The 25410-nt window shown below is 41.8% G+C and overlaps 1 protein-coding gene across 1 annotated transcript in view; it reads right to left on the bottom strand.

The window, feature by feature from the left end:
- The window catches only part of LOC148149429 (uncharacterized), a 29267-nt gene extending 5096 nt beyond the window's left edge, over window positions 1-24171 (bottom strand). The window contains exon 1 of the mRNA XM_087990217.1: window positions 24054-24171. Within this exon, the coding sequence (XP_087846343.1) occupies window positions 24054-24171 (118 nt within the window). The remainder of the gene's footprint in view (window positions 1-24053) is intronic.
- Window positions 24172-25410: the final 1239 nt, after the last annotated feature.

The raw sequence follows: 25410 nt of genomic DNA, 5'->3' as shown, positions 1-25410 counted from the left end.
TTGACCTGCAAGTCTCTTCCTAACAAATTAAATCCCGCCGATGGCAGTAGAAGGAGGTCTCGTTTAGTAGTTCTGTTTTCATATCCAATTTCCACGTCCTCTACCACTGGGACTTGTAATTTCTGTCCTCCAATTCCAGATACCCCCATAACTTTTCCTCCTGCTCGGGTGCCGGGGGGTATTTGGATTATACTTGATCTTTCGGCTCCCGAGTCCACCATAAATGTGATCTCCGATCCTTGGGGCCCTACTTTCAAGTTTACCAGGGGTTCCTGTCGATAGTCCTTTTGCCCCAAGGGTAGGAACCCCCGACCTCCCTAATCTTCCTCCATCAGGGCGTACGACCTCACCTCCCGCTTGTAGCGGGAGCACTCCCGTTTAAAATGTCCCTCTTCATTACAATAGTAACATCTGAGTGTCCTCTTCGTTTCCCTGTCGCGGTCTCGCGTTCCTCCACTCTTCCTTTGTTCCGGCCATGGTTCTCTTTTCCTCTGCTCTTGCCACGACTCTCCCCTTTCCTGTTTCTGCCACGGCTCTCCCTTTTCCTTTCTTCCAGCTGTCATTTGTTGCACCGTTTGCATCATTATCTTTGTCGCCTTCCTTTGCTTCTCATCGTCCCTTCTCACAAACACCTTTTGCGCCTCTCGTAGTAATTCACTTAAAGATTTACTATCCCAATCATCCATTTTCTCTAACTTCTTTCGTATGTCCGGCCAGGCCTTTGATACAAACTCTACCCGTATGAGTTGTTGCCCCACGTCCGTCTCAGGGTCCACCCCAGCAAACTGCTGCACATTCTTCCTAATCCTGTCTAGGAAGTCCGTAGGGGTTTCCTCCGGGTTTTGATGATTACCAAAGGCCTTGGTAAAATTGTGCCCCTTTGGGGCTGCGTGTCTTATTCCTTTTATCCAATATTCCCGCATGTCTCTCATGTTGCGCCGTCCTCCCTCCGTGTTCTTATCCCACTCGGGGTCGGTGAGGGGAAACTTCTGCTCCCCTCCTTCTCCCCCCTCTCTCTCCCAGACCAAGAGCGCAGCTTGTCGTATCATCTGACGCTCCTGGCTAGAGAACAATGTTTTCATGATGGAACACATCTCTTCCCACATGTAAGTATTCGGACCCAGGAACTGATCCAATTGTTCAGCAAGTCCCATGGGGTCCTCTAGTAGACCCTTCATCTCCCTCCTGAAATTCCGTACTTCAGTACTCGTCAAGGGAACGTTCACATATCCCGTCCTTCCTTCCTCGCCCCCCATGGGCACTTCCCGGAGTGGATTCATTCTTGCAATCGAGACAGGGTTTTGTCTGTGACCCTTTTCAGCTTGAGATCTGGTCTGTACCCCTGAGGTAGTTTGTGATTCCTCCCCATCTTCTTCCCCTCCCCCTGAATCGTCGTCACCCGAAGGAACATTCTGTGGGGCAGACGGGGTCACGTAGGGCGGCGGTAAGTGATCTAAAGGGTCCCATTCTTTCTGCCCTTTCGAGTCTTTATTAGTTACCTGCATTTGACAAGATATCGTAACCGGCAGCCAACAAAGGGCATAATCACTTTCTTCCAGATTAACATCAGGTTTTGAATTGACATATAAAATGAGGGCTTGCCGGACCCAGTCTTCGTCAGTACCGAATCTAGGCCACCACACTGAGTCGCCCTGAATAGGTTTCTGGGACCACTTTTGACAGTATTTTACCATCTTCCTTTTAGATTTTCCCTTTCTTCCAGCCTGATCCCAATTATTTAGCATTCTCCCTAACGGACTATCGTCAGGTACCCCGGGGTATGTGTCATTGTCCCTGTTTAAGCCTACCTTTCCCTTAATCACCTTAGATCCCTTATTTCCCATTTCCGAGGACTTCGTATTTTTCCCGTGATAATCTATCACAATGTAGCCAATTCCCGGACCTTCAGTCCCGTGATCGCCCAGGTTCCTTTGCAGGCACCCCCGGTCTTTGGATTCCTGTGTCCTACGTCTCTGTGACACAAATCACAGGCACCCCGTAGGTACACGTTCCTCCTCAAACACGGTCTCTGCAAAATCCCTCACAGGCGAGCCCCGGTCTCCAGATTCCTGAGTCCCACGTCTCTGTAGAAAAAAAATCCACAGGCACCCCGTAGGTACCCAGTCCTCCGGAAACACGGTCCCCGCAAGTTTTGTCTTACCTGGGTTCGGTGCACCGAAATTACTCGATCGTTAACCGTCCCCACTGCCTCGGGTACACCCCTCCTTTGTTTTCCTGAGCCTCCCGGATATCACTCGCTCAAGCCGCGCGGGGCGACAAGCAAGGAATCAGGGACTGCTGAACTCAGCAGGGTGCACCTTCTCCGATATCCTTCCTCAACTCCCCTTGCGGCCGGAGTGTTGATCCCGGATGACGAGCCCCCAAGTTGTTAGAAACGAAAATCGCTTCTCAATAATCGCTCTAGACAAATTCAGGAAAACAAAGTTTTATTAACAAGTCAAGTCTGCAGAGTCGGGCACCCTTAAAGAAAAGGCGCGCTGAGGCTTACAAAGTCTCCATTATTTATAGGACAAGTCCCTCCTCTCCTTGGCTCCAACAAGCCATGAGGTTCACATTCTTAAAAACATCATTATTTTTATCACAAAGTCTGCAACAAAAGGCTCCAGAGTCTCCAAAGTTTGTTGTTTTTCTCACCCTGTAGTCTTATCAGTCAAAAGCTTTAATCTTGAAACAGATGTCTCAAGTCGTACTCCCATCCTGGAGTCTTATCAGCGAAGGACTCATCCTTCTCTGCTGTGTGAATGGCTTCATTAATCAAGAGCCTGCATGCTTTTACTATAGCTCACAAATTGTCAGCATTCTGCACAATTTAAACTACTCTACTTTTGAGTATATAAAATGGTTGTTAGAAAAGAAACAAAGGTTTTGTCTTTTATTATAGATCAGTCTGTGGTCCAGGCACATCTTAAAGTTTAAACCGAAATTACCTCTTACAATAGGATAGTGAAGAAGGCGTTTGGTATGCTTTCCTTTATTGGTCAGAGTATTGAGTACAGGAATTGGGAGGTCATGTTGCGGCTGTACAGGACATTGGTGTTGGAATATTGCATGCAATTCTGGTCTCCTTCCTATCGGAAAGATGTTGTGAAACTTGAAAGGGTTCAGAAAAGATTTACAAGGATGTTGCCAGGGTTGGAGGATCTGAGCTATGGGGAGAGGCTGAACAGGCTGGGGCTATTTTCCCTGGAGTGTCGGAGGCTGAGGGGTGACCTTATAGAGGTTTACAAAATTATGAGGGGCATGGATAGGATAAATAGACAAAGTCTTTTCCCTGGGATCGAGGAATCCAGAACGAGAGGGCATAGGTTTAGGGTGAGAGGGGAAAGATATAAAAGAGACCTAAGGGACAACACTTTTTCACGCAGAGGGTGGTACATGTATGGAATGAGCTGCTAGAGGATGTGGTGGAGGCTGGTACAATTGCAATATTTAAGAGGCATTTGGATGGGTATATGAATAGGATGGGTTTGGAGGGATATGGGCCGGGTGCTGGCAGGTGGGACTAGATTGGGTTGGGATATCTGGTCGGCGTGGACAGGTTGGACCGAAGGGTCTTTTTCCATGCTGTACATTTCTTTGACCAGGGAAAATTGAACAGTTGAGGGGAGAACTGCCAAGCCTAACTTGTATCAGACTGTTGGGAAAAAATCATCTCTTTTAAAAGTTCCTTTTCGATCAGCAACCTGTAACTAATTCCTAACAAGGAGAAAAGAAGACACAGGAAGATCCGAAGACAAGAACCTACAGCTGCCTGGTTTTGAGATAGGAAGTGTTGTTTTGTAAATTTTAATTGGGAGTTTTATTGGACTAATATTATAGAAGAGAAGCTAAAAGATAGGTTAGAGAAACAAAGTGTAAGCAGTGGTTAGTTAATTCTTCTCTGTTATACTTTAAGAAATAAAATTGTTAATTTTTACTTTGAACAGTTCTTGGCCACTCGATTTTCGCAGATTGCTGCACAGGATGAATCTTTTCTTTGTTGCTGGTTTTAAATTAAGCAGGAGAGTTTACCCCATGTCGTAACATAAGCATGTGATTCAGTGATTATGATGATACCTGTGGTATTAGTTGATGGAATGTTTACAATGCTGGATTCAAGGCAGAGAAAGAAATCAGAGCAGAGGCTATTGTTTAGCTTTTACTTTAGTTCAGAAAACCAGGAGTTCTGTTTAAGAGAACAATTTCCCACTAATAGACAGGGTTTAGTTTGTAATGTTTACATGCTTCAAGAGTTGTGTAGAGGTTTTCAAGCTGACAGAACTGGAAAAAGAGTTAAGTCACTAGAACTGGGAAGAGATCAGATATATAAGAAATTAGAATTAAAGTTGGACAAATACATAGCTAATATTAAATAACCTCAAAGGCTACTATCGATGGGAAAAAGGACAAAACTTTATCTTTCCTGTTTCTATGAAGACTTTTCTAAACTGTATTACATGTGGTTCTGATTTTTTTTGTTTCTTTTTAACTTGTACTTTTGTAAAGGGCATTAACAGCCTGATGTGATTCATGTGTCCGGTGACTAACCACTGCAGTAACCACTGCAAAAGTTGTGATCTATCAAGCCATGTTTCACTCTGGGATCTGACCTGATAAAGTTCGCCATCGGCTGAGATTGTAAGTGTTAATAATGTTCTTGTATAGATTGCATGAAAGATCATGTTTGGAGATTAATTGTAAAATATGGTAATGTCATGGCAACAGGATGAGGATTAGCATCACTATTGGCTCTTCAGATGGGGACATGAGATATCTGGAGAGAATGGAATGAGTGGAGTTGTAAAGTGTATTGTTCTGAGTTCTGTTCTGAAGAAGGGTCATTGGACACGAAACCGAACTCTGAATTCTCTCCACAGATGCTGATGAGATTTTCCCGGAAATTTCTGTTTTTGTTCTGAGGAGTGCACAGGAGATTGCTCAACAGGACAGAGTTTGAAGCTTGGCACCTGTCAGTGTAATGTCCTCATTGCCCTCTTGCTGTCCTGGCTCCTCTTGAGGCATCACAACTAGGCTAGAGAGACCACACTTCTGCTGCTCACTTCCTCGGTCACACCCCTCCATGCCTGCTTGCATGTAGAGGCTGTTCTCTTCCTCTCACCTTATTGCAGTCTCTCAAATTCCACAGCAGAACTTCCATGGTAAGCATGAAGAGACCTGGAGAACAGCTTTGCTAAGTCCCCTCAAATTTTCATGTAGTGGATGCATTCTTTAAAATCAAGTGCTGCTGGGCCCTTGAAAGCCTTGTCTTTGATTTTTGCATTAGGAATTGGTAGATGTCATCCTTCCTATATGTGCTATACTAATTGTCCAGGGAACCCAAAGGTAACATTATCAGTGCCAAGGTTCAGTTCAACAGCTTTGGCAAAGCCCATTCAGGAGTATAACAGGTTCTAACTCATTACTGAACTCACCCGTGATGAAGGTGAAAATATTTTTACTTTGCCCCATGTAAATTTAGTTCCAGCTTATCGTTAAAACTTACTTCAGACTCCCGAGTGCGAGGAAACAATATGGAGAGTAAAAAAAAATTTTTTTGTAATTTGTACTGAAATAATAAACTTGCTTTTGTATGTTATGATTTTGATGTAAAAGGAATTCTCCAGAGTTTTTCATATTCTTGAGAGGCCAATTGTACAAGTAGAATTTAACAAAATTGTTTCTGTGTTGGGAAGTGGTCGATTGTGTTTGTGCAACATGTGCTGTCAAACTAACTATAGACTTACAATTATAGAGTCATAGAAGCAAAGAGAGGTACAGCATGGAAACAGACCCTTCGGTCCAACTCAGCCAGGCCAACCAGTTATCCTAACCTAATCTAATCCCATTTGCCAGTACTTGGCCCACATCCCTCGAAACCCTTCCTATTCATATACCCATACAGATGCCTTTTAAATGTTGTAATTGTACCAGCCTCCACTACATACTTCAGCAGCACATCTCATACACTCACCACCCTTTGTGTGAAAAAGTTTCCCCTTAGGTCCATTTCAAATGTTTCCCCTATCACCCCGAACCTATGCCCTCTCGTTCTGGACTCCCCCACCGCAGGGAAAAGATCTTGTCTATTTACCCTATCCATGACCCTCATGATTTTATAAACCTCTTTAAAGTCACCTCTCAGCCTCTGATCCTCCAGGGAAAACAACCCCAGCCTATTCAGTCTCTCCCTACTAGATGAGTTCTTGATTTTGTATCATTTGTTTTGAGACAGGGACACAGGCATGGTAGGCAGGTAAAACGCAGTGAAAGTAGTTACTTAGCAAAACTACTAAGAAAATGTTCGTACATAAGATCTACTAAAGAATTTCTCCTCAATAGTTCATCATTTTCCAATAGTTCACCATTTTGCACCTCAAGCACAATATTTTCAGCCTGCCTCCTTTGTCTATGTTTTAACAAGAACTGGACCTATTCTGGACTGGAATGAAGATTCAGCCTATATTTTTAAAAAGCAAGCACTTCATGAGGGCCAGAGGAATCTCCCAGATTAGTTTTGATTGGTTACTAGGGTGGCCAGAGTGGAATTTCCCAGGTTTTGTTTTTGCCAATTAGATCTGGATTTTAGCCTGTCCCAAGACTTGGGAATGTACATACTATGAATTACAAATTATCACAATTGTTTGTAATTGTCTGGTTGGCCATTTCCTATGTATCATTATTTGCCTCCTCCAGTTCTTCACTCTCTTCTTCCTTCTACTTCCTGACTCACTCCTTCTTCCTCAGCGTTTTCCAAAACTCCCTTAGCAGAATTGCAGCCAGCAATTAGAAATCTTGACACTGTAGAATAGATGAGCACCTGAGTTGTCTCATTGTTGGACCCAATTAATAAATCATTGGCATCCTAAAACAACTGGAATCCTGGTTGTTGCTTAGCTGTCATTATATCGATGTTTACCAGAAGCACCTGGGTTCCAGAGGACAGGCTTGAGCAGGAGAGTTCTTATCCCCACATCTCTTACGTATGATTGATTAGAACACAGAAAGAGAGAGAGAAACAGATTATTGGGGATTGCCGAAGTAAATATCATAGTCTTGCCATGAAACTAAGCACAAACCTGCAGCTGTCACTGCTAATTCTCCCAAACAAATTGAACATCCTGAGAGAGGAAATCCTTCCAGTGAGAAACATTGCTGCCTCATGTTGGGAACCACTCAAACCAATAAGCAAGCAGTTGCAGAAGCTGAATAAATGTACTCTGTAAAATTATTTCACGTTTCAATATTCCTGGGCCTGAAAGGATTCTAAAAGTGACTATCCAGAGGCAGTGCTTGTTGATAGTGAGGCTTCCGTCGAATGCTGAATGCTGGTAACTGTTCAGTTCCACAACAATTTGTTCAGCATATTTAGGCGGTGTCTTTGCAGAAGTGCACAGACACTAATTTCAGAAAAGAGGCCTCAGTTAAGTGTAGGACCCTTAATATTATATTTAAAAGGTGCTGGTATTTGTGGCAGTCATTGGGACACATGTCAAATAGCTGCAGCAATATGGTGTCACATATTCTTCTGGTGCACACCTAGTCCAGAACATAAACCTCAAATTCCACTTCACGCACCTATTCACAACCCAGAAAACAGGCAGAAATGTGTATTGTTTTCCAGCCCTATGCACCTAGCTGTGACCTCTTACACTAATGGTATACATTCAGCAGCACAACGTAGCAGCACTACATTCAGTAACTACTCACTGCCTATTTAGGTCAAGACAAAGAGAGATGGGGGCGGTGGCAGAGAACAGAAACACTATTTAACAGGTTGTCTGATGTCAGCCCATGAAGGGCTCCCTCTGGTGGTGCTGCCAATCAAGTCAAACTCTGCTTTTACTGCTTGAGAGTTTCACGTTGAGACTGTACATTGGGCAGTAAAGAACCATTTTGAGATAATCAAATTACTTTTTTTTTGAGATTGAAAACAATTTTGTGGGTCTGCAAATGTTGTATATTCTCTTAAAGAACTGATTAGCTGTGGCAATCACTTGCTAATGCGTATGAATGTCCACTATGGAAATTTGTGTCATTGGTCACTTAAATAATTACTGAGAGATAAAGGGATCACATTTCTAGTGGATGAGGGGAAGAACCTCCCCAAACAATCTCCTGATGTAACTTTTATTTATGTTTGGTATACACATTTATGAATGAGGATTAATTCCAAATATTCCATCATTCAGAGTAGCCACATAGTCCATAGATATCCCCAGTGGAAGATTATGACTGTATATTCTATCAACACAGTGTGTTTAGATTTGGCTTATGTTCTCTGATTGCAGTCATTGATTATAAAACTAAAGTTTGACTGTAAATTGACAAATCAAGTGAGACAACATGATGACATACAACTGCAAGAACATTTTCTTAAAAACTCTCCTTAACATGGTAGAATGAAAAGAACATAAACAGGGAGAAATAGTACCTGGAAAAATAACAATTGCAGATTGCCCAACCTATACCACATGATATTGAACATAATGGCTCAGAGTCTTCAGAGGTCCAGAGTATCAAACTTGGGGCTTCAGTCTATTTTATGCATTGGGACTCTGACGTGCACGTACACTTTAACTGACTGGGCTGTTTAGATTTCCAATGGGTTGATTTGCACTGATAAGGGCACTCTGTAAATGTTTCCAAGATGACATAGGACAAGATAAGTGGGATTTACCTGCACATTTACCCAGGAAATGTTCAACTGCATATTACATGCACTAACTTGATTCGCCAGCATAATTGAGCTGCATACTACAGCTGACAGACCTTCCCTGACATAATTGTCTCACTCACCGTCCCATCCAACCCAAGTAAAGCTGAAGCACAGCCATTCCCCTCAACCTCATGATCTACTCTGGTCCATACTGAAAACTCTTCTGACTGAACCACGTTCCTGATGCATTGAATGTCACCTGACCTTCCTCTCTCCCCAACCAGACTATCTGCCCAACAAGACCTTTATACCTTCAGGTCATATGCAATGATACAGTGATGATACACTGAACCTGGGTCTTGATATATATGCACATTGACTGAGACATTAAAAAAATGGTGAATGCTGTGTAAGAAGATGAAAATGTATCCCAAACAGATATACATGGTTGTACCTAGACACATATTGCCAATTTTATTAATATGAAAACAGGCAATACAGTGATTACAAGACTAATATTTCAAACTGCAATGTAATGATTTGGAGATTTGGCCAGTCATTATGATTTAGTTGTCATACACTTGTCTGGAAAGATATGTATTGTTCTCTACTGCTTTTGTTGGACAATTTTGTTGTCTTGTGCTGGTTGCCGTCACTCTATCAATATCAATAAACACATCATCATTGGAATGTTCTTCCTCACTCGTTTCATATATGCTGAGTGCTATAAATTGATCTGAGCTGACTTCTGTTTCATGTAGCACCATGATCAGTAAGGATTTTACATGATCTAGGTTGGTTATGTATGTTAGAAACCTTTGCTGGTATCCAATTATTTGTATTTCTAACTTGTAAAAAAAATTGTCGAATGTGGGTATCAGTGGCAGGCTAGCATTTTTGCCTGTCCCTAGCTGCCATTGAGAGGGTGATGGTAAGCGGCCTTTTTGAACCACTGAACTTACACAGTCTGCCCAGTGCACAGTGTGATAGTTCTCTACCTCCTTGCTCATTACAGTCCCTTCATTCTCCTCGGTCTTTGAAGAAGAATGTCCTGTGTCTCAGACTAATTCACCTGCTTTCTGAGCATAAGTTGTAATGGAGATGGTTATCTGTTCTCTGTTGCATTGATGCATTTTTACACATCACCAGTGTGAAAATCTTGCTTTTTTACTAGGCACTTAATATTTATTGATTTGATCAAATGTACCATACATTCTGCCAGACTGTTTGAGTATGGATCATGGGGTGATGTGTCATTCTTCATTTGGTACCCTTTTTTGAAATGGTTTGGCAGTGTTTTGAGTTCTGTTGTCAATCACTGACTGTTCAGGGATACCAAAGAAACTGAAACAGCCTTCATTTTTCTCAGCAATGGTCACTCTTGTTGTGTTGCTAAGACATCGAGCAATAGGAAATTTAGACACGTAATCCACCACAATTCACTGTGCATAGTGAATAGGTTTGTTGTTACCTTGCTTCAAGGAACATCATGCAGATATAGAGGCTGCTAAGGGCATTTGGCATGGCTCACATGCATTCATGTGTCATTGAATTTCCTGATTCATCCTTTGCCAGTCGAAAGATTCATCAACTAGCAGACTTGTGTGTTTATTATCCACATATCCCTGGTGTAACATGGACATGATAACTTGGTATAATGACTTTGATATTAAGATTTGAAGGTGACTTGTCATGATATATACAAAGTTATTCTCTGCATGGCCAAATGGACTAAATCTTCTGGGGTACTTCTGTAATGCTGTCAGGCCATCCCTGGATAATAATCTTTTACAACTCTTGCAGTTGCACATCTTCAGCTGTTGATAATTGCAATTGCTCACACTGGCTATGGCCAAAATTTAACAGGTCAACCTCGAGAATGTCTTCTATTGTATATTCTATAGCATCGTGATCAAGAGGATTCTTTTTATTTATACATGGAATGTGGTGCACTGGCTGGGCCAACATTCGTTGCCCATCCTAGTTGTCCATGAGAAGGTGGTGATGAGCTGCCTTCTTGAACCTCTGAGGGCAATGTGCTCTTGGTAAACCCACAATACCATTAAGCAGGGAGTTCTAGTCTTTTGACCCGGTGATAGTGAAGGGACTGAGGTATATTTCCAAGTCAGGATGATGAATGCCTTGGAAGGAAATTTGCAGGTGATGGTGTTCCCATATACCCTGTTACCCTTATTAACCTGGATGATAGTGATTCTGGGTTTGGAAGATGATGTCTAAAGAGATTTGGTGAATTTCTGTAGATCATCTTGTCGATGGTTCACACTATTGTAACTGATTGTCAATAGATGGAATGGATCTTTTGTCAATGTGGCGCCAGTCAAGTGGGCTGTTTTGTTCTGATGGTGTCAAGCATCTTGAATGTTGTTGGAACTGTCCTAATACAGGAAGTGGGGAGTATTCCATCATATTCTTGACTTGTGTCTTTTAGATAGTGGACAGGCTTAGAGAAGTTAGGAAGTGAGCTACTCACCGCAGTATCCTTAGCTTCTGACCTGCTCTTGTAGTCATAACATTTGTATGGCTAGTTCAGTTCGATTTCTGGCCCATGGTAAACCTCAGGACATTGGTAGTGGGGCATTCATTGATGGTAATGCCACTGGGTGTCAAAGGGCAATGATTAAATCTTTCCCTTTGTGTGGGTTGGGAATTTGCTCAGCTGTCTGACAATCATTAAACTTAATTTCTCTTCAAAGTCATATCTTTGGACTTTGCAGTGTGATTTTGATTGCATCATGTGGTCTATTCTGTCACACCGGGTGTAGTTTTGCTCATGCATTGTTACTATTTGTGCATAATGATAGTTCTGCTATGATGGTGAGTTTTGATATCTACCAGATAGATTTTGGGATACCAAGAAGTGCTTACTAAACAGCACTGCAGTGAGATTGTGCCAACATGTTGGTCATCTGTTTTTTGCATTGAGATGATTTCTCATACACTCTACCATGGACTGCCACTTGCAGAGGTACATATCATTCAAGATGCATTGTGGTGATAGGTTGATGCTAGCTCCCTTGCTAATTTGTTTCCTTTAGTGCTTGTTGCTTTTCCTGCTCAGGACATATGATGTTAATGTTTGTAAAACCTTCTAATCGCTTTATATCATTAACATGATATATGAGGTTAACAAACCTAAGAGAGGTTTGGTACCTTCTGAAATTTCCCTTCTGCTTGGCTAACTCTGAATTTTATTGATGAGTTTGCATTTTTGTGCCTTCTTCTCACTTTGCTTCTTGCCAGTGTTGTGATGTTGCACCATCTTGTTGGTCACATCTATTTTCTTCTGGGTTCTTTGAAACCAGATTTCCTGTACAAGTCTGCTCAACGTCCCTTGATATCACATTCTTTGTAGGTTTCAAAAAAGAGCTGGACAGCTTTTCTGTAGATGTGACAAACTGCATGTTCCAGATTTTGTTAGTTTGGTATATTTTGCTGTAGCAGTAGTGTTGGTTGCAACTAAAGCATGTAATTCATGTTGACCTGCCCCATTGTCTTTATATGGTTCCAAACTGAAGTAATGTGCCAAAGTATCCTTCTTAATTGGTGAAAAGGCAATAATTAATTCAATGACAATTTCTCTTCAGAAAAGTCACACTTAGGCCATTTGCTATGCCATCTTCAATAAAATTGGTCAACTAACTATTGGGATTGTAGCCTGTAAGATACAAGTTGGAGTTTGTTGATCCTGGACCTTTTTTTTTCCTCCTTAAACTGGTCTTCAAGAACCTTGGAGAATTTTTCTGGATCTTTCTGATCATCTAAGGGAAGATTAGATGTGATAATTCTGCAATGTTCCTTCTTGATAATGGTAAGCAAAACATTTTAGAGTTCTTTTTCTTGGAATCATCCATTGCTTGCTCTGCAAAATTACAAGCGTGTGTTTGTTTTTTGAATAGTTGTAATTTAGTAAAGATGCCACTGGATGCCGAATGCATAATGAGGCTTCTGCTGTCCATGATTCCATTTTAAAAACTTTAGATTGCCCCAAACTTTGTGTCAATGCAAATGTAAAGTTAGTGTTTATTTAAGAACAAGAATCTTACATTTGCTGTTATGAAAACTATGTACACCAACAAAATATTCTTTCAGCTTCTATAGTACACCATACTGGCTTTGTATGCAGCTCAAAAGTACACTTTTAATCAAGGCAATCTTGTCAATTCCCTTGTTTTGAAGGAACTTCTATTCTAATCAAAAATTGCCTTCCTTCCAACCATTTACCCATTCCTTCAATCATTCACTCCCCCAGTTACCTACTGACACACCCACTCACTATCAACTCATTCAATCACCCACTCAGTCACTCTCACTCACTCCTGAAATGATTTGAGAACTTTGAAACTTAACTGAGTAGGGTAGCTAGTGTTGTAAAGTGCAAATATGTTCATGTTTTGCTTCAACTCCCTTACATTCGCTGGTCTCATTCTGGAAAAGCTGTGTGGATCATTTCCATTGCATCAGGGATCCTAACTTGTGGCTAAAAATGGGCTATTCTGTTAGGGGTACAGACAATATTGCATCAGCAACAGTTTGTTGCTTGTGACCAGGATATTTGGCACATGTCCTCTGAAGCTGAGGGTGTTACCACTGAACATCAGCCTCGGTTTATCTCATATCCTCCTCCATTGTAGTCCATCACTTCTCCGAACCTGCTCCTCACAACAATGCCAAGGGGCATTGACATTAAAGATATCAAAGAGTATAAGCCTGTCCTCTCAATGCCAGGTGTAAGCATTGAGCTTCCCTCCTGGCTTTATAAATAATGAATGGAGTCCTCTCAAGCCCTGAATATTATGGACTATGGTGAGAAATCTGAGAGCATCAATGAAAAGTTGAGTGAGAACTTTCTCAACACAGGAGCAACAAGTAACATCATCCAAAAGGGTTTCAGATGTTGGGACAAGATTCTCGCTAGTGAGCAGCAAGAGGCCCATTAATAGATTGTCTCTCATTACTATCATCATTAGTGCTTAATTTCACCTCACTAAGATGCCATTTCCTATTCTATCATGCACCAGATAGAAACTAGATGTCAAGAATTACTGATAATTTCCACCAGTTTCCCCTTTTCTGCTGTGACAGGGTAAATGTCACAAACTCTACAGGGGCAGCTCTGAGCTGCCAGTGCTTGTTCAGATGAGCAATAGCCTTTTAAGTGCAGCATGGGAGGCAGAGCTGACGGTCTATTCTGGGACACCGGACAGTGGCAGGTGGGAGGATCCAGCCAATATCATACAAAAGGAGTGCCATAAGGGCAGGGTAGGTTGTCAGTGGGGTGAGTACTGGGCAATAACGTGAAACAAAAATCTCAATAGGGCTCGTGGAAAATAACTCTCCATGAAATGTGCGGAAAATGGAAGTTTGCCAAAATATGGTAAGCTTCAGCCCAATGAAAGTATAGGTAAATAAATTAAATCTTCAACTTAAACTAATACAGTGGATAAATTGATAGTTATTTACCATTTACATATTTCCAAGTACTGTATTCTATTACCTTCCTTACAGGTAAGGACACCTGTCTGTCTTTCATGCCATTATTTTTAGTTTACATTAGTTCATGTTTCTTTACTAAGAGAATTGCAGATTTCTCCATTAAATAAACATTTGCTGCTCAACCATCCAGTCAAAGACCTGCAAGCACTGACTAAACAGCAATAAGTCCCCATTCTCAAACTATACTTCAAGGTACTGGTCTCTTCTTATTGTCCAGATATGATGAGGAACTTGTAATTATTGATCTACAAGTGGGATTGCTCCATGTCTGCACCCTTTATAGCCTAAAAAGATGAGACTTTAGGATGATACCATTTCTTTAGGGACCGAGAAAATGCACTGATATCTTGATTACTGTTTGGAGTTGTCAATAATCAAATTCTGTTTGCTGTTGCGTTGAGAAAGTCCACAGTGGACTACCGTGTCCATAATAAATTACAGAGCTAATGACAAAGGGGAAAATATTTCTCCAGAGCCAACTTGTCAAATTATGCCTCCTTTTCGCCCTGTCCTGGGAGGAGAAAATTACACCCATTTCATCCACAAATGGCTGAAATAGATGAGTTGAGGTCAAGTCAAAATTTTAGCAATCTGAAACAGGTGTCCAACCTCCCTCAAAGATTTCCGGTTTTAATGGAAGTGCTGTGAAGGATAGGAATTGAAGCCTCAGGCAGAAGGTGGGTCATTTATTTAAATACTTTAATGAGACTGCTTGCCATCATGGTTTAATAGTGACTACATCTTCAACCATGTTTGCATAAGGGCTTCTTGGTCTCAGGACACCTAGCAATTGACAGAATGTGATAGGGCTGAATCCATGAGGTAATTGTCTTATAGATATGCTGACCAATTAAGCAGTGCTTACAAACTAGTTTGACAGCACCACAAACTTTGAACCATACATATCAAACGATAATGGCAAGTTATGAATAAAAACCGAAAGAACTGTGGATGCTATAAATCAGAAACAAAAACAGAAATTGTTGGAAAAGCTCAGCAGGCCTGGCAGCATCTGTGGAGAGAAATCGGAGTTAACGTCTCGGGTCCGGTGAACCTTCCTCAGAGCGGGGTTAATTCTGATTTCTCTCCACTGATGCTGCCAGATCTGCTGAGCTTTTCCAACAATTTCTGTTCATGTTTATGGTAAGATATGAGCTTTCTACACCTAATCAAAGTGCTGTGTCAACTTCTTCAATTTGGGTTTAAAACTGTAGTTGGAAATAGCAGCACAGAAACAGCAAACGATACCAGATGCTTTATCACTATGTGAAATAGAACAGATCTTATTTAAAGAAAAATATGCAGGCCGAATCAAACGAAAGCAAATTGATACTCGATATGTGAATTTATCCGTTTGATTCAGAAAGTACAGAATTTGCAATGTTATCATTAAATCAAATGTTTCTCCACCAGCTTTGAGATTTTATTTTCATTGCTATTGCATCATTTGCATGCAGTTTTATTATTAATTTCCACACAGTTGCCAAAGAGCAGTTATTTTTACATCAAAGAGAAAAGGCCAAAATGAAAGCCAATAAGAAGGCTTCATTTTATTGACTTCTCCTTGAATTTCAGCTTTTGTAGATGACAATGTCCACCTTAAGCCTGTTTTGAGTAGGATTCCTGTGAGCTCCAGATTACCTTGATCGGAACATTTAACAAATCTTTACACTGGTCTCCAGTGCAGAGCTCCAATTGATAAATTATTCAATGGTTTCTTTCTCAATGTTTGTAAGCTATCACTAGATGTCAGTCCCGCTCACAAAGTAAAACAGTTGTTCAAAATATACTAAACCTGATGATATATTTTTGGAAATACTGTCAAAATGGTACTTACATTTTTGGCTTATGCACCTTTGGAGTTAACTGTTCAATCTAAAATTTGTCTGTCTCTTCAGTTAAAATTTATGCAGGTCCTTATGTGGTAGTACTGGCAAAGTCAGAAATTATTAACAGAAATAAAAGTTGGTCAGAAGTGGTATAATATCCTGGGATAAATTCCAACATTTTTCATATTGAATGCGAAATGATTACTGCTTGTTTCTCAAGTATTAAAAGACTTACATAATGGTGAAATTGTAAATTTCAGGCAGATTTAAATAGCGTGACACTTGTTACAGTAAATTGTGCAATCAAATAAAAAAAGAGCAAAAGAAAAACCGAAGTTTCACATTTTTCTTCAAGAATCTTACAAAATTTTTATGCTCGCTTGGGCTGCCATGCCATTTACATATCATGTACCTGGATTGGACAACACAAGTACACAACAAAACTCCGACATTTTCAGTCTCTATCTATCCAGGAACTGACAAGAATGTTGCATGCACTTAAGTTGCCAACACCCATAGTTCCAAATGCAACTTGTTTTGTACAGCTTGTACTTATTGAGTGAGGTGCAGGCAAAGGATAACTTATTCCCCAGAAATAATCTCATAGCCATAGGTTTACATGGATATAATTCAGCCACTGATTAATGGATCAGTAACTTTGCTCTCCTTTGTCAGAGACTCCTTGAAAATTGAAACTATTAACTTTAATGCAGCTATGTTGACCTATGTATTACTTGTATATTTACCTTTTAGGCAAGATGAGACAATAATTTGTCAATTGTATAATATAGATTTGACCCAAAGAGGTGCATGTTTTTTTACCATGCATTGAACTTAACATAAATAAATAGATTGAGAATTGTACAATTGATTCAATGTATTGATGAACTATCACAAGTAAAGAGAACCAGAAGCATTGAAAAGATGACTATTCAGTTCCAAAAGTGAATGTTTGTAAAATATTTGCTGTGGATTTTGTGAAGTAAAATGTTCTTTTCAATGTATAAGCAAATAAATTGCAACACATTAATTGAAGCATCATTTGACATATGTAATAAAATGTTAAGAAGACTGTGTTAGCCTGTGGGACACTACTAATTATGGAGAGGCTGTTTGTCATAAATTATCTGTTTCAGCTTCTGGCTGTCATGTTCTGCTTAAGTAGGTAGAGAAGTATTATTTTATCACATTTTGCTTCCAGAGTTTGTAATAAGATTTACACCCATAAATTTACACAATATCATCAAATTATTGGAGTATCAGCAGTTTTTTTAATTCACAGTTCTGAATGTGAAGTTGAAAGGCGGAAAAGATCAAAGGTTCTTGAAATTTGTATAAAATACAAAACATACAATAAATTTCTAAAAGGACAGAGCAATTCAAGTTGTCTACCTTTGCCTTTTAAGTATTTCATGTGAAGCAAAATCATAAATATAAAACAAATCAGAAAACACAGGAGGAGGAGGTTCTTCAGCCCATTGTGCCTGTTCCAGCTCTTTGAAAGAGCTATCCAATGAGCCGCAGAATCGCAGAGGTATTACCATGTGGAAGGAAATCGTTCTGCCCATCATGTTTGCACTGGCTCTCTGAATGAGCATCCTCACTCAATGCAATTCCTGCCTTTTCTGCTTACCTCTGAACACATTCATTTAAATAAGCATCAAATACCTCATTTGAATTTGCCTCCACCACACTTCCAGGCAATGAGTTCCAGACCCTAACTATTCGCTGCAATAAAAGTGTTTTCTCACATCATATTTGTGTCTTTTGCAAATTCTTATATCTGTACACTCACGATCTCGACTTTTAAGAGCAGAAACAGTTTCTCCCTATTTACTCTGCTCAGCTTCCTTATGATTTTGAAAATCATCATCTTGATTTAGCTTGCTCTTTCCCATGGAAAACTGTCCCATCTATGGAAACTAAAATTTCTCTTATACAGAGTCATTCTCATGAACCTCTGTTGCAATCACAACCTTCCTAAAATGTGGTGCCCAGAATCATATGCATCAGACCAGCTGAAGTCTAAAAAATGATTTATACAAATCCAACATCACCTTCTTCTCCTGTACTCCATGCCCCATTAATAAAGTTTAAAATATTGTGCATTTTTCTAACTGCTTGCTGTACTTGTCCTGCACCTTTTGAGACTTATGCATATTTATACCCAGGTCTCTCTGCTCCTGCATAAGCATTAGGGTAGCATCCTTTGATTTTTACTATATCTTACCAAAATGTATTACCTAAGTTATACCTAGGTCTGTATCACTACATGGAACTTCATTTACCATCTATCTGCTCACTACACCAATTTGTCTGTGTTTTGGAGTTCCACGTTACAAATTGTGAGGAGGACAATGTTTTACATGTTTTGCATCATCGAGAATATTGGGGATTTTCTACTGTATGTCCAGATCTAGATCATTAACCTGTATCAATAAAACAAGGGTCCAACCTTTGATCTCTGGGGAACGCCACTACAAACCTTCCTTCAAACTGAAGAATAGCCAGCCAATTTTGTATCTATTTTGCTACTGCCCCTTTTATTCCATCAACTAAAGCTTTTTCACAAGTCTGTTATGTAAGACTGTATCAGATCCCAAGTCCATGTACACCACATCAATAGCTGCTACATTTTCAGAAAAGGAGTATTTTTGATGCTAGCTCATTGTTCGACTACATTTGGCATCAGTGTTATCTGGCCCAGCTCTGTTCATACCTCATTGAAATCAGCTTTCCCCCAATTAATTATTCTTACTCTGGATTTGACATTTTTTGAGGTCATTCCTGTACTCTATGCCCCTATTAATAAAGCTTAAGATATAGTGCGTTTTTCTAGCTGCTTGCTGTACTTGTCCTGCACCTTTTGCCTGAAATGTCGATTTTCTTGCTCTATGGATGCTGCCCGACCTGCTGTGCTTTTCCAGCACCACTCTAATCTTGACTTTGACATTTTTCCCCACTGTCATTCAAACCCAAACGATACATTGTATCATAAATGCTCTCCAACATTCATTTGCTGTCCAAAGAAAAATAAAGAAAGGTGGATATTGGAAATCCAAAACAGAAATTGCGTGGAAAACTCAGCAGGTCTGGTAGCATCTGTGGAGAGAATTAACATTTCCAGGGACCTGATTCAGAACTGATTATAGCTAGGAAAACATTGGTACAGGTTGTTCTGCTTTAACACACGTTCTGTTAACGCGAACTCGCTGTAATACGATGATGAATTGGGGATACTGTTTCTAAAGTGCGAACTGTTAAAGTATGTGTTGGCTGTAACATGATTATATCACCAACACTTTAAATGCTGTTTCTAAAGTGAAATTTTTCTATAATGCGAGACTGTACAAGAATGCGACCATTCCATTATAAAAGAGCTACCTGTACATATGCCATGTAGCATAGAGAGAGTTGTAGCTAGGGGGTCAGAATTGGTTTAGAACCAGGAAATGTTCTACACACCCACAAAGCGACAGGCATAACTGGGCTCCATGTCATCCTTAATGCCTGGAGGGACAGAGAGGGAGGGGCAGTGAGCTGTCTGAGGAGTGTTGTACATCAGACACATTTGTGATGCTGAGTGAATTTAAATTACAAGGATGAAACTTCAGTTGGAATCCACATGGGTGGGGGGGAAGAGTGGGGTTGGAAATTCTGAGCCAGATGCAGTCACTGAGAAATGTATACTCAGTCTATTTGGCCCACTTCATTTCTTGAAGGATTGGACATTTACTACTATAGAATATTTTCCGAGTTGTCTAGGATCTTTTGCCTCTTTCTGCTCTTTATATTACCGCTATGCTGGTCTATATTTTGGTAATTTTTAGATTAGATTCCCTACAGTGTGGAAGCAGGCCCTTCGGCCCAACCAGTCCACACCGACCCTCCGAAGAGTAACCCACACGGACCCACTTCCCCTCTGACTAATGCACCTAACACTATGGGCAATTTAGCGTGGCCAATTCACCTAACCTGCACATCTTTGGACTGTGGGAGGAAACCGGAGCACCCAGAGTAAACCCACGCAGACACAGGGAGAATGTGCAAACTCCACACAGACAGTCGCCCGAGGCTGGAATCGAACCTGGGACCCTGGTGCTGTGAGGCAGCAGTGCTAACCACTGAGCCACTGAGTCCTCTATTAAAACTACTCTATGATGCTTGCACCTTTTCGTAATTTCCTTGCAGGTTGGTTCCTCTGCATCTTTGGTGGTCTGTAGACTTCATCAAATAATTGCACATTTCTTGTTCCTGAATCCTAGCCAAATCAACTCTGTCCTTGAATCCTTGGGACCATCTTCTTTCTACATCGTTGCAATGCTTTTCTTAGCCATACTGCCATCCCTCCATTTTTTACTTTCCTATCTTCTCCGCACACTTTATAACTGTGAATATTCTACACCGAGTTCTTCCCTTCCTTGTGTCAGATCTCTGCTAGACTAACAACATTATTTTTTCACATGGCAATCTGCACCTGTAACTGACCAATCTTACTGTCCATATTTCACACATTCACATATATTCTTGAAGAGTAGGGGAAATCAAGACTTGCAGGGAAAGGATAGAAAAGCAAATGTGAGAACTGTCAGATCAGCCATAATCTTATTGAATGACAGAGCAGACTCGAGGAGCCAAATAACATACACCAGTTCCTATTTCATATTGTCTTATGGTCATACAGTATTTTACACTTTCTAAAGAAATGTTATCCAGATCGAAACTAATCATTTCTAAATACCTTTGGTCTCATCTGCTCAGTGGTTATTTTAAAAATTATCTTAAATCAGAACCCTCTGGTTCCTGACTTCTTGCTGGTGAAAATAGTTTCATGGGATGCAATTCTACCCTCCTTGGTAGGTCATGTGACAAACAGCGCAAATAATTAGGGGAGTAAATCTTGGAGAAATACTTGTCCCATTCTCATCACTTCAGCAATTATGTTCTGAGTGAGATGTTCCACGAACAATTTTCTCAAGCAGAGACCAAATAAGTGGTGAATTCATGGCTACTTCATTTCATCGCCGGTTCATCATCAGTTGATGTGCATTCTGTCTCCAGTACTGTATCTTTATCTGATGCAGCAATGTTCAAGCCTTGTAACACAAACATCTGGATGTGGGGAACATGGTATTTAAAGACCCAACAGGTGTTCATTGTGGCTCACTTATATGTATAAATATTATATTCCCAGACACTTCAGTGTCTTTGCAACATTAAGCTATTTGATTACAAAACATAGCTTACTTCCATCACAGTGTCATACCTCAAATTATCCAGATTAAGATGGCATCTGAGATCCCTATACCCTCAGGTCACATGCTATGACAAAGTGATGAATATGTCTCTTAAAGTTATACCGATACACTAACTGAGAAACATAACACTTGCTTTTCCTAGCAGGGTTCCTAACAGGGTGACTTATTAGATAGCTTTAAAGGTGCGTGTTCTTAAATAGTCCTAGCTTGGTGTTTATTGAAATCCACACCCCATTCCTTGCATCCAAACCTACAATGCCCCCCTGAAACACCACTTACCTACTCAATGGTGTACCTTCTCATGGTTGCTGTGTATAAACCTTTAGAGATACTCTCCATGCCTGAGATTGCTGGCATCTGATTGGCCTGTAGCTTCATGTGGGATTGGACTTCAGTAACATGGCCTCTGATGGGATGAGAATCTCACCGGATAGCACTTTTGTACCTAATTGAACGAGTGAGTTTTCTCATTACAGGGTGGGAAGGAATTAGTTTCCCAAACAGAAATTGCTGGAAAAGCTCAGCAGATCTGGCAGCATTTGTGTAGAGAAAGCAGAGTGGTCCAGTGACTCTTCTTCAGGTGTTAGTTCCTCCTGAACTTAGCTTTCCAGCACTTCCTGCACAGAATCCTGGACTTCATATCCACCATATCTAACATGAGCTCTTTATGAACAAGTTATTGCCCAGATTTTGCAGTATTTGTGAATATTTATCAACGTAACTTCTCTGAAAGTAGCAACAACTTCTGGATTTTGCACATGTGCAGTTGAACACAAAAATCCAGAAGCAGAAGTCTGTGATTCCCTGTTTCTCCAAATGGGTGTTCTGTTTAAGTGCCTGAAGAATATAATTAATTAGAAATCATTGAACTGAAGAAAAAAGAAATCATATTTGCACTATTATTCTCCATGCAAACACCTGAAAAATTTTAATATATTTGAAAGAGACTTAACTAAGTTTTAAAACATGCATTAAGTTCACAAGTATAGCTGAGTTGTGTCTATAACAAAGGACAACACTAATTTTATATTTGTGGAAATTGTGGAAAACATTTGTATCAAAAAATGTTAGTAATAGGTAAAAGATAATAAATGTGTTTAACTTCTTGATTTGTCATATGTAAGAGTTATTCAGTTAAATGGGCTTATTATTCATTGTTCAGCAGAGACCATTCCCTCCGTGACTCCCTCATTATGTCCACGTCCCACACCAACCCACCCTCCATTTCCGACACCTTCCCTTACTACTGCAGAGGTGTAAAACTTGCACCCACACCTCTCACCTCACCTCCATCCAAGGCCCCAAAGGACCCTTCCACGTCTGGCAGAGATTTTCCTGCACACGCAAACACCTTATCTACTGTGTCCATTGCTCTCAATGTGGTGTCCATCGGGACAACTTTAAAGAGACAGGATGCCAACTAGCGGAATTTTTCAAGGAACATCTCTGGGACACAGGCACCAAACAACCCCACTGCCCTTTGGCCGACCACTTCAACTCTCCCTTCCACTTTGTCAAGGACATGCAAGTCCTGGGCCTCCTCCACCGCCAAATCCAAGTCACCCAACAACTGAAGGAAGAACACCTCATCTTCTGCACTGGGACCCTTCAACATCAACTTCACTCGTTTCTGAATCTCCCGTCCCCGCACCTCATCCCTGATCCAACCCTCCAACTCGGCATCGCCCTCTTGACCTATCCATCTTCCTTGCCACCTATCCGCTACACCCTCCCAACCGACCTATCAGAATCACCCCCCACCTGCATCTATCTATTGCCTTCTTAGCTACCTTCCTCCCAGCCCCACCACCACTCTCCTAATTATCCATCAGCCTCCATCCCCCAACAAATTCCGGAAGAAGGGACAAAACCTCGATTCTCCTGTTCCTCGGATGTTGCCTGACCTGCTGTGCTTTTCCAGTGCCACACTTTTTGACTCTGAGCTCCAGCATCTGCACTGCTCACTTTCTCACAATCACTGTAACCTTACCACGAAGCCTCTGTCAAGAATGCCTAGCTTCAAGAAGCTCTCCTCCTCCACAACAAGGATATCAGTGAATCTCTCTCTCACTGTAGGTCATCTCCTCTGCCCTCAACATCTTTAGCCATGTCCTGAAGCAGAGCTAGTACAACAGCCACATCTCCTACCTCAGCACCTGCCTATGCAACCGACTTATCCCGCATGGACTCCAGACTACATTCACAATTTGGACTTGACCAGGACAACCACTACCTACAGCAAATCCAAAGCCTCCAGAAAGGGTACTCTCTCTGGATCCACCGTTCCATCCTCACAGCCATGTGCAGCCACTTCCTCTCCCTGCAGTCAGCCTTGCCGCAGCTCAGGGCCACATCCTGCAAAGGACCTCTGCTGTTCTTCATCCTAAGAAGGATCCACACACTCAACAAAAGTTTTTCTCCAGCTTATTGTACATTTAGGAATGTAAGTTCACCAAACTCTCATGTACTTATCTCCAAACCCAGAATTCCTCGATCATTCCAGAGCTTTCTCCCAGCCTCTGGAATCGCTTGGACGCCATTATCCACGCGACTGCTACAGCCACCACTATCGCTGCGAATTATGATGTCACTTCCGCTCACGCGCTTCATGGTCTGCGGTCACCGCCGACCATACCCCCTCTGGGATTGCTGTCATAACCTCCGCTGCCCATATCTCGGTGCATGCTGTCTCTTATGTCACTTCCGCCTCCATGGTTGCTGCCCTCTATGCCACTTCCAACCCTAACGATGTCACTCACCAGAACACTGCAGATGACCATGCTGTCCCACACAAACCGCCAAAAGCACGGCTTCCACTTGCACTGCGACAGACACCATCTCCACCCCCGCAGTTACCACTGAATGTGCCACTTCCACTGCCACTGATGTCACTCACCCCAGCCCAGCTGGCCATGTTACCTCCACAGCCGCCGAGAATGCCACTGCCACCCTGACCGCACAATCAAAACAGCCAGTAAGGGCTGCGGGCAGTGGTAGTTTGGCACACTGACCTCTACACTGCTGAAGAAAGGCGCCAGCTCACAGGTTTCTCCTTCTACTGCCCCGTTAACCACAACCTCACCTCCCATCATCAAACCATCATCTCCCAGACCATTCCCAACCTCATCACCTCAGAGGATCTTCCATCCACAGCATCCAACCGCATAGTCTGGCAACCTCACACTGCCTGTTCTACGTCCTACCCAAAATCCACAAACCTGACTACCACGGACGACCCATCAGCTCAGCCTGCTCCTGCCCCAATGAAGGAGCAGGAGCAATACCTCCTCATTTCTCGCCATTGTCCTGTCCCCCTTGGTTTAGGATCTTCCCACATATATTTGGGACACCACCCACAACCTCCATCTCCTCCATGACTTTCAGTTCCCTGGCCCCCAATGCCTCATCTTCACCATGGACATCCAGTTGTTACACACATCCATCCACCATGGCGAAGGCCTCCAAGTCCTCCATTTCTTCCTCTCCCGCTGACCCAACCAATACCCCTCCACCGACACACTCATTTGATTGGTAGAACTGGTCCTCACCCTCAACAACACCTCCTTCAAATCCTCTCACTTTCTTCAGACCAAATGGATAGCCATGGGCACCTGCATGGGCCCGAGCTATGCCTGCCTTTTCGTCAGGTATGTGGAACAGTCCACCTTCTGCAGCTACACTGGCACCACCTTTTCATCCGCTACATCAATGACTGTATCAACACCACCTCATGTTCCCAATAGGAAGCTAAACAGTTCATCAACTTCACAAACACTTTCCATCCTGACCTGAAGTTCACTTGGACTATCTCAAACACCTCCCTCCCCTTCCAGGACCTCTCCATCTCCATCTCTGGTGACCGGCATAACACGGACAACTATTTTAAACTCACTGCCTCCCACAGCTACCTTGACTACACCTCCTCCCATCCCCACTCCTGTAACAACACAATCCCTTACTCCCAATTCCTCCGCCTTCAACATATCTGATCCCAGGAGGAGTAATTGCATTCCAGGACATCCCAGATGGCCCCCTATTTCCAGGAACACAATTTCCCCTCCCCGTGCATTTCCTCCACATTCCACACTTCTGCCCTTGAACCCCAGTCCTCCAACAGCAATGAGGACAGAACCCCCCACCCCGGTCCTCATCT

This window comes from Chiloscyllium plagiosum, unplaced genomic scaffold (assembly GCF_037043375.1).
Source record: "Chiloscyllium plagiosum isolate Xiang-an unplaced genomic scaffold, Cpla_swu_hap1 HiC_scaffold_8, whole genome shotgun sequence".
In the NCBI taxonomy this organism is placed as follows: Eukaryota; Metazoa; Chordata; class Chondrichthyes; order Orectolobiformes; family Hemiscylliidae; genus Chiloscyllium; species Chiloscyllium plagiosum.
The sequence above is the reverse complement of the archived record's forward strand: the minus strand, read 5'-3'. Positions and strand labels throughout refer to the sequence as shown.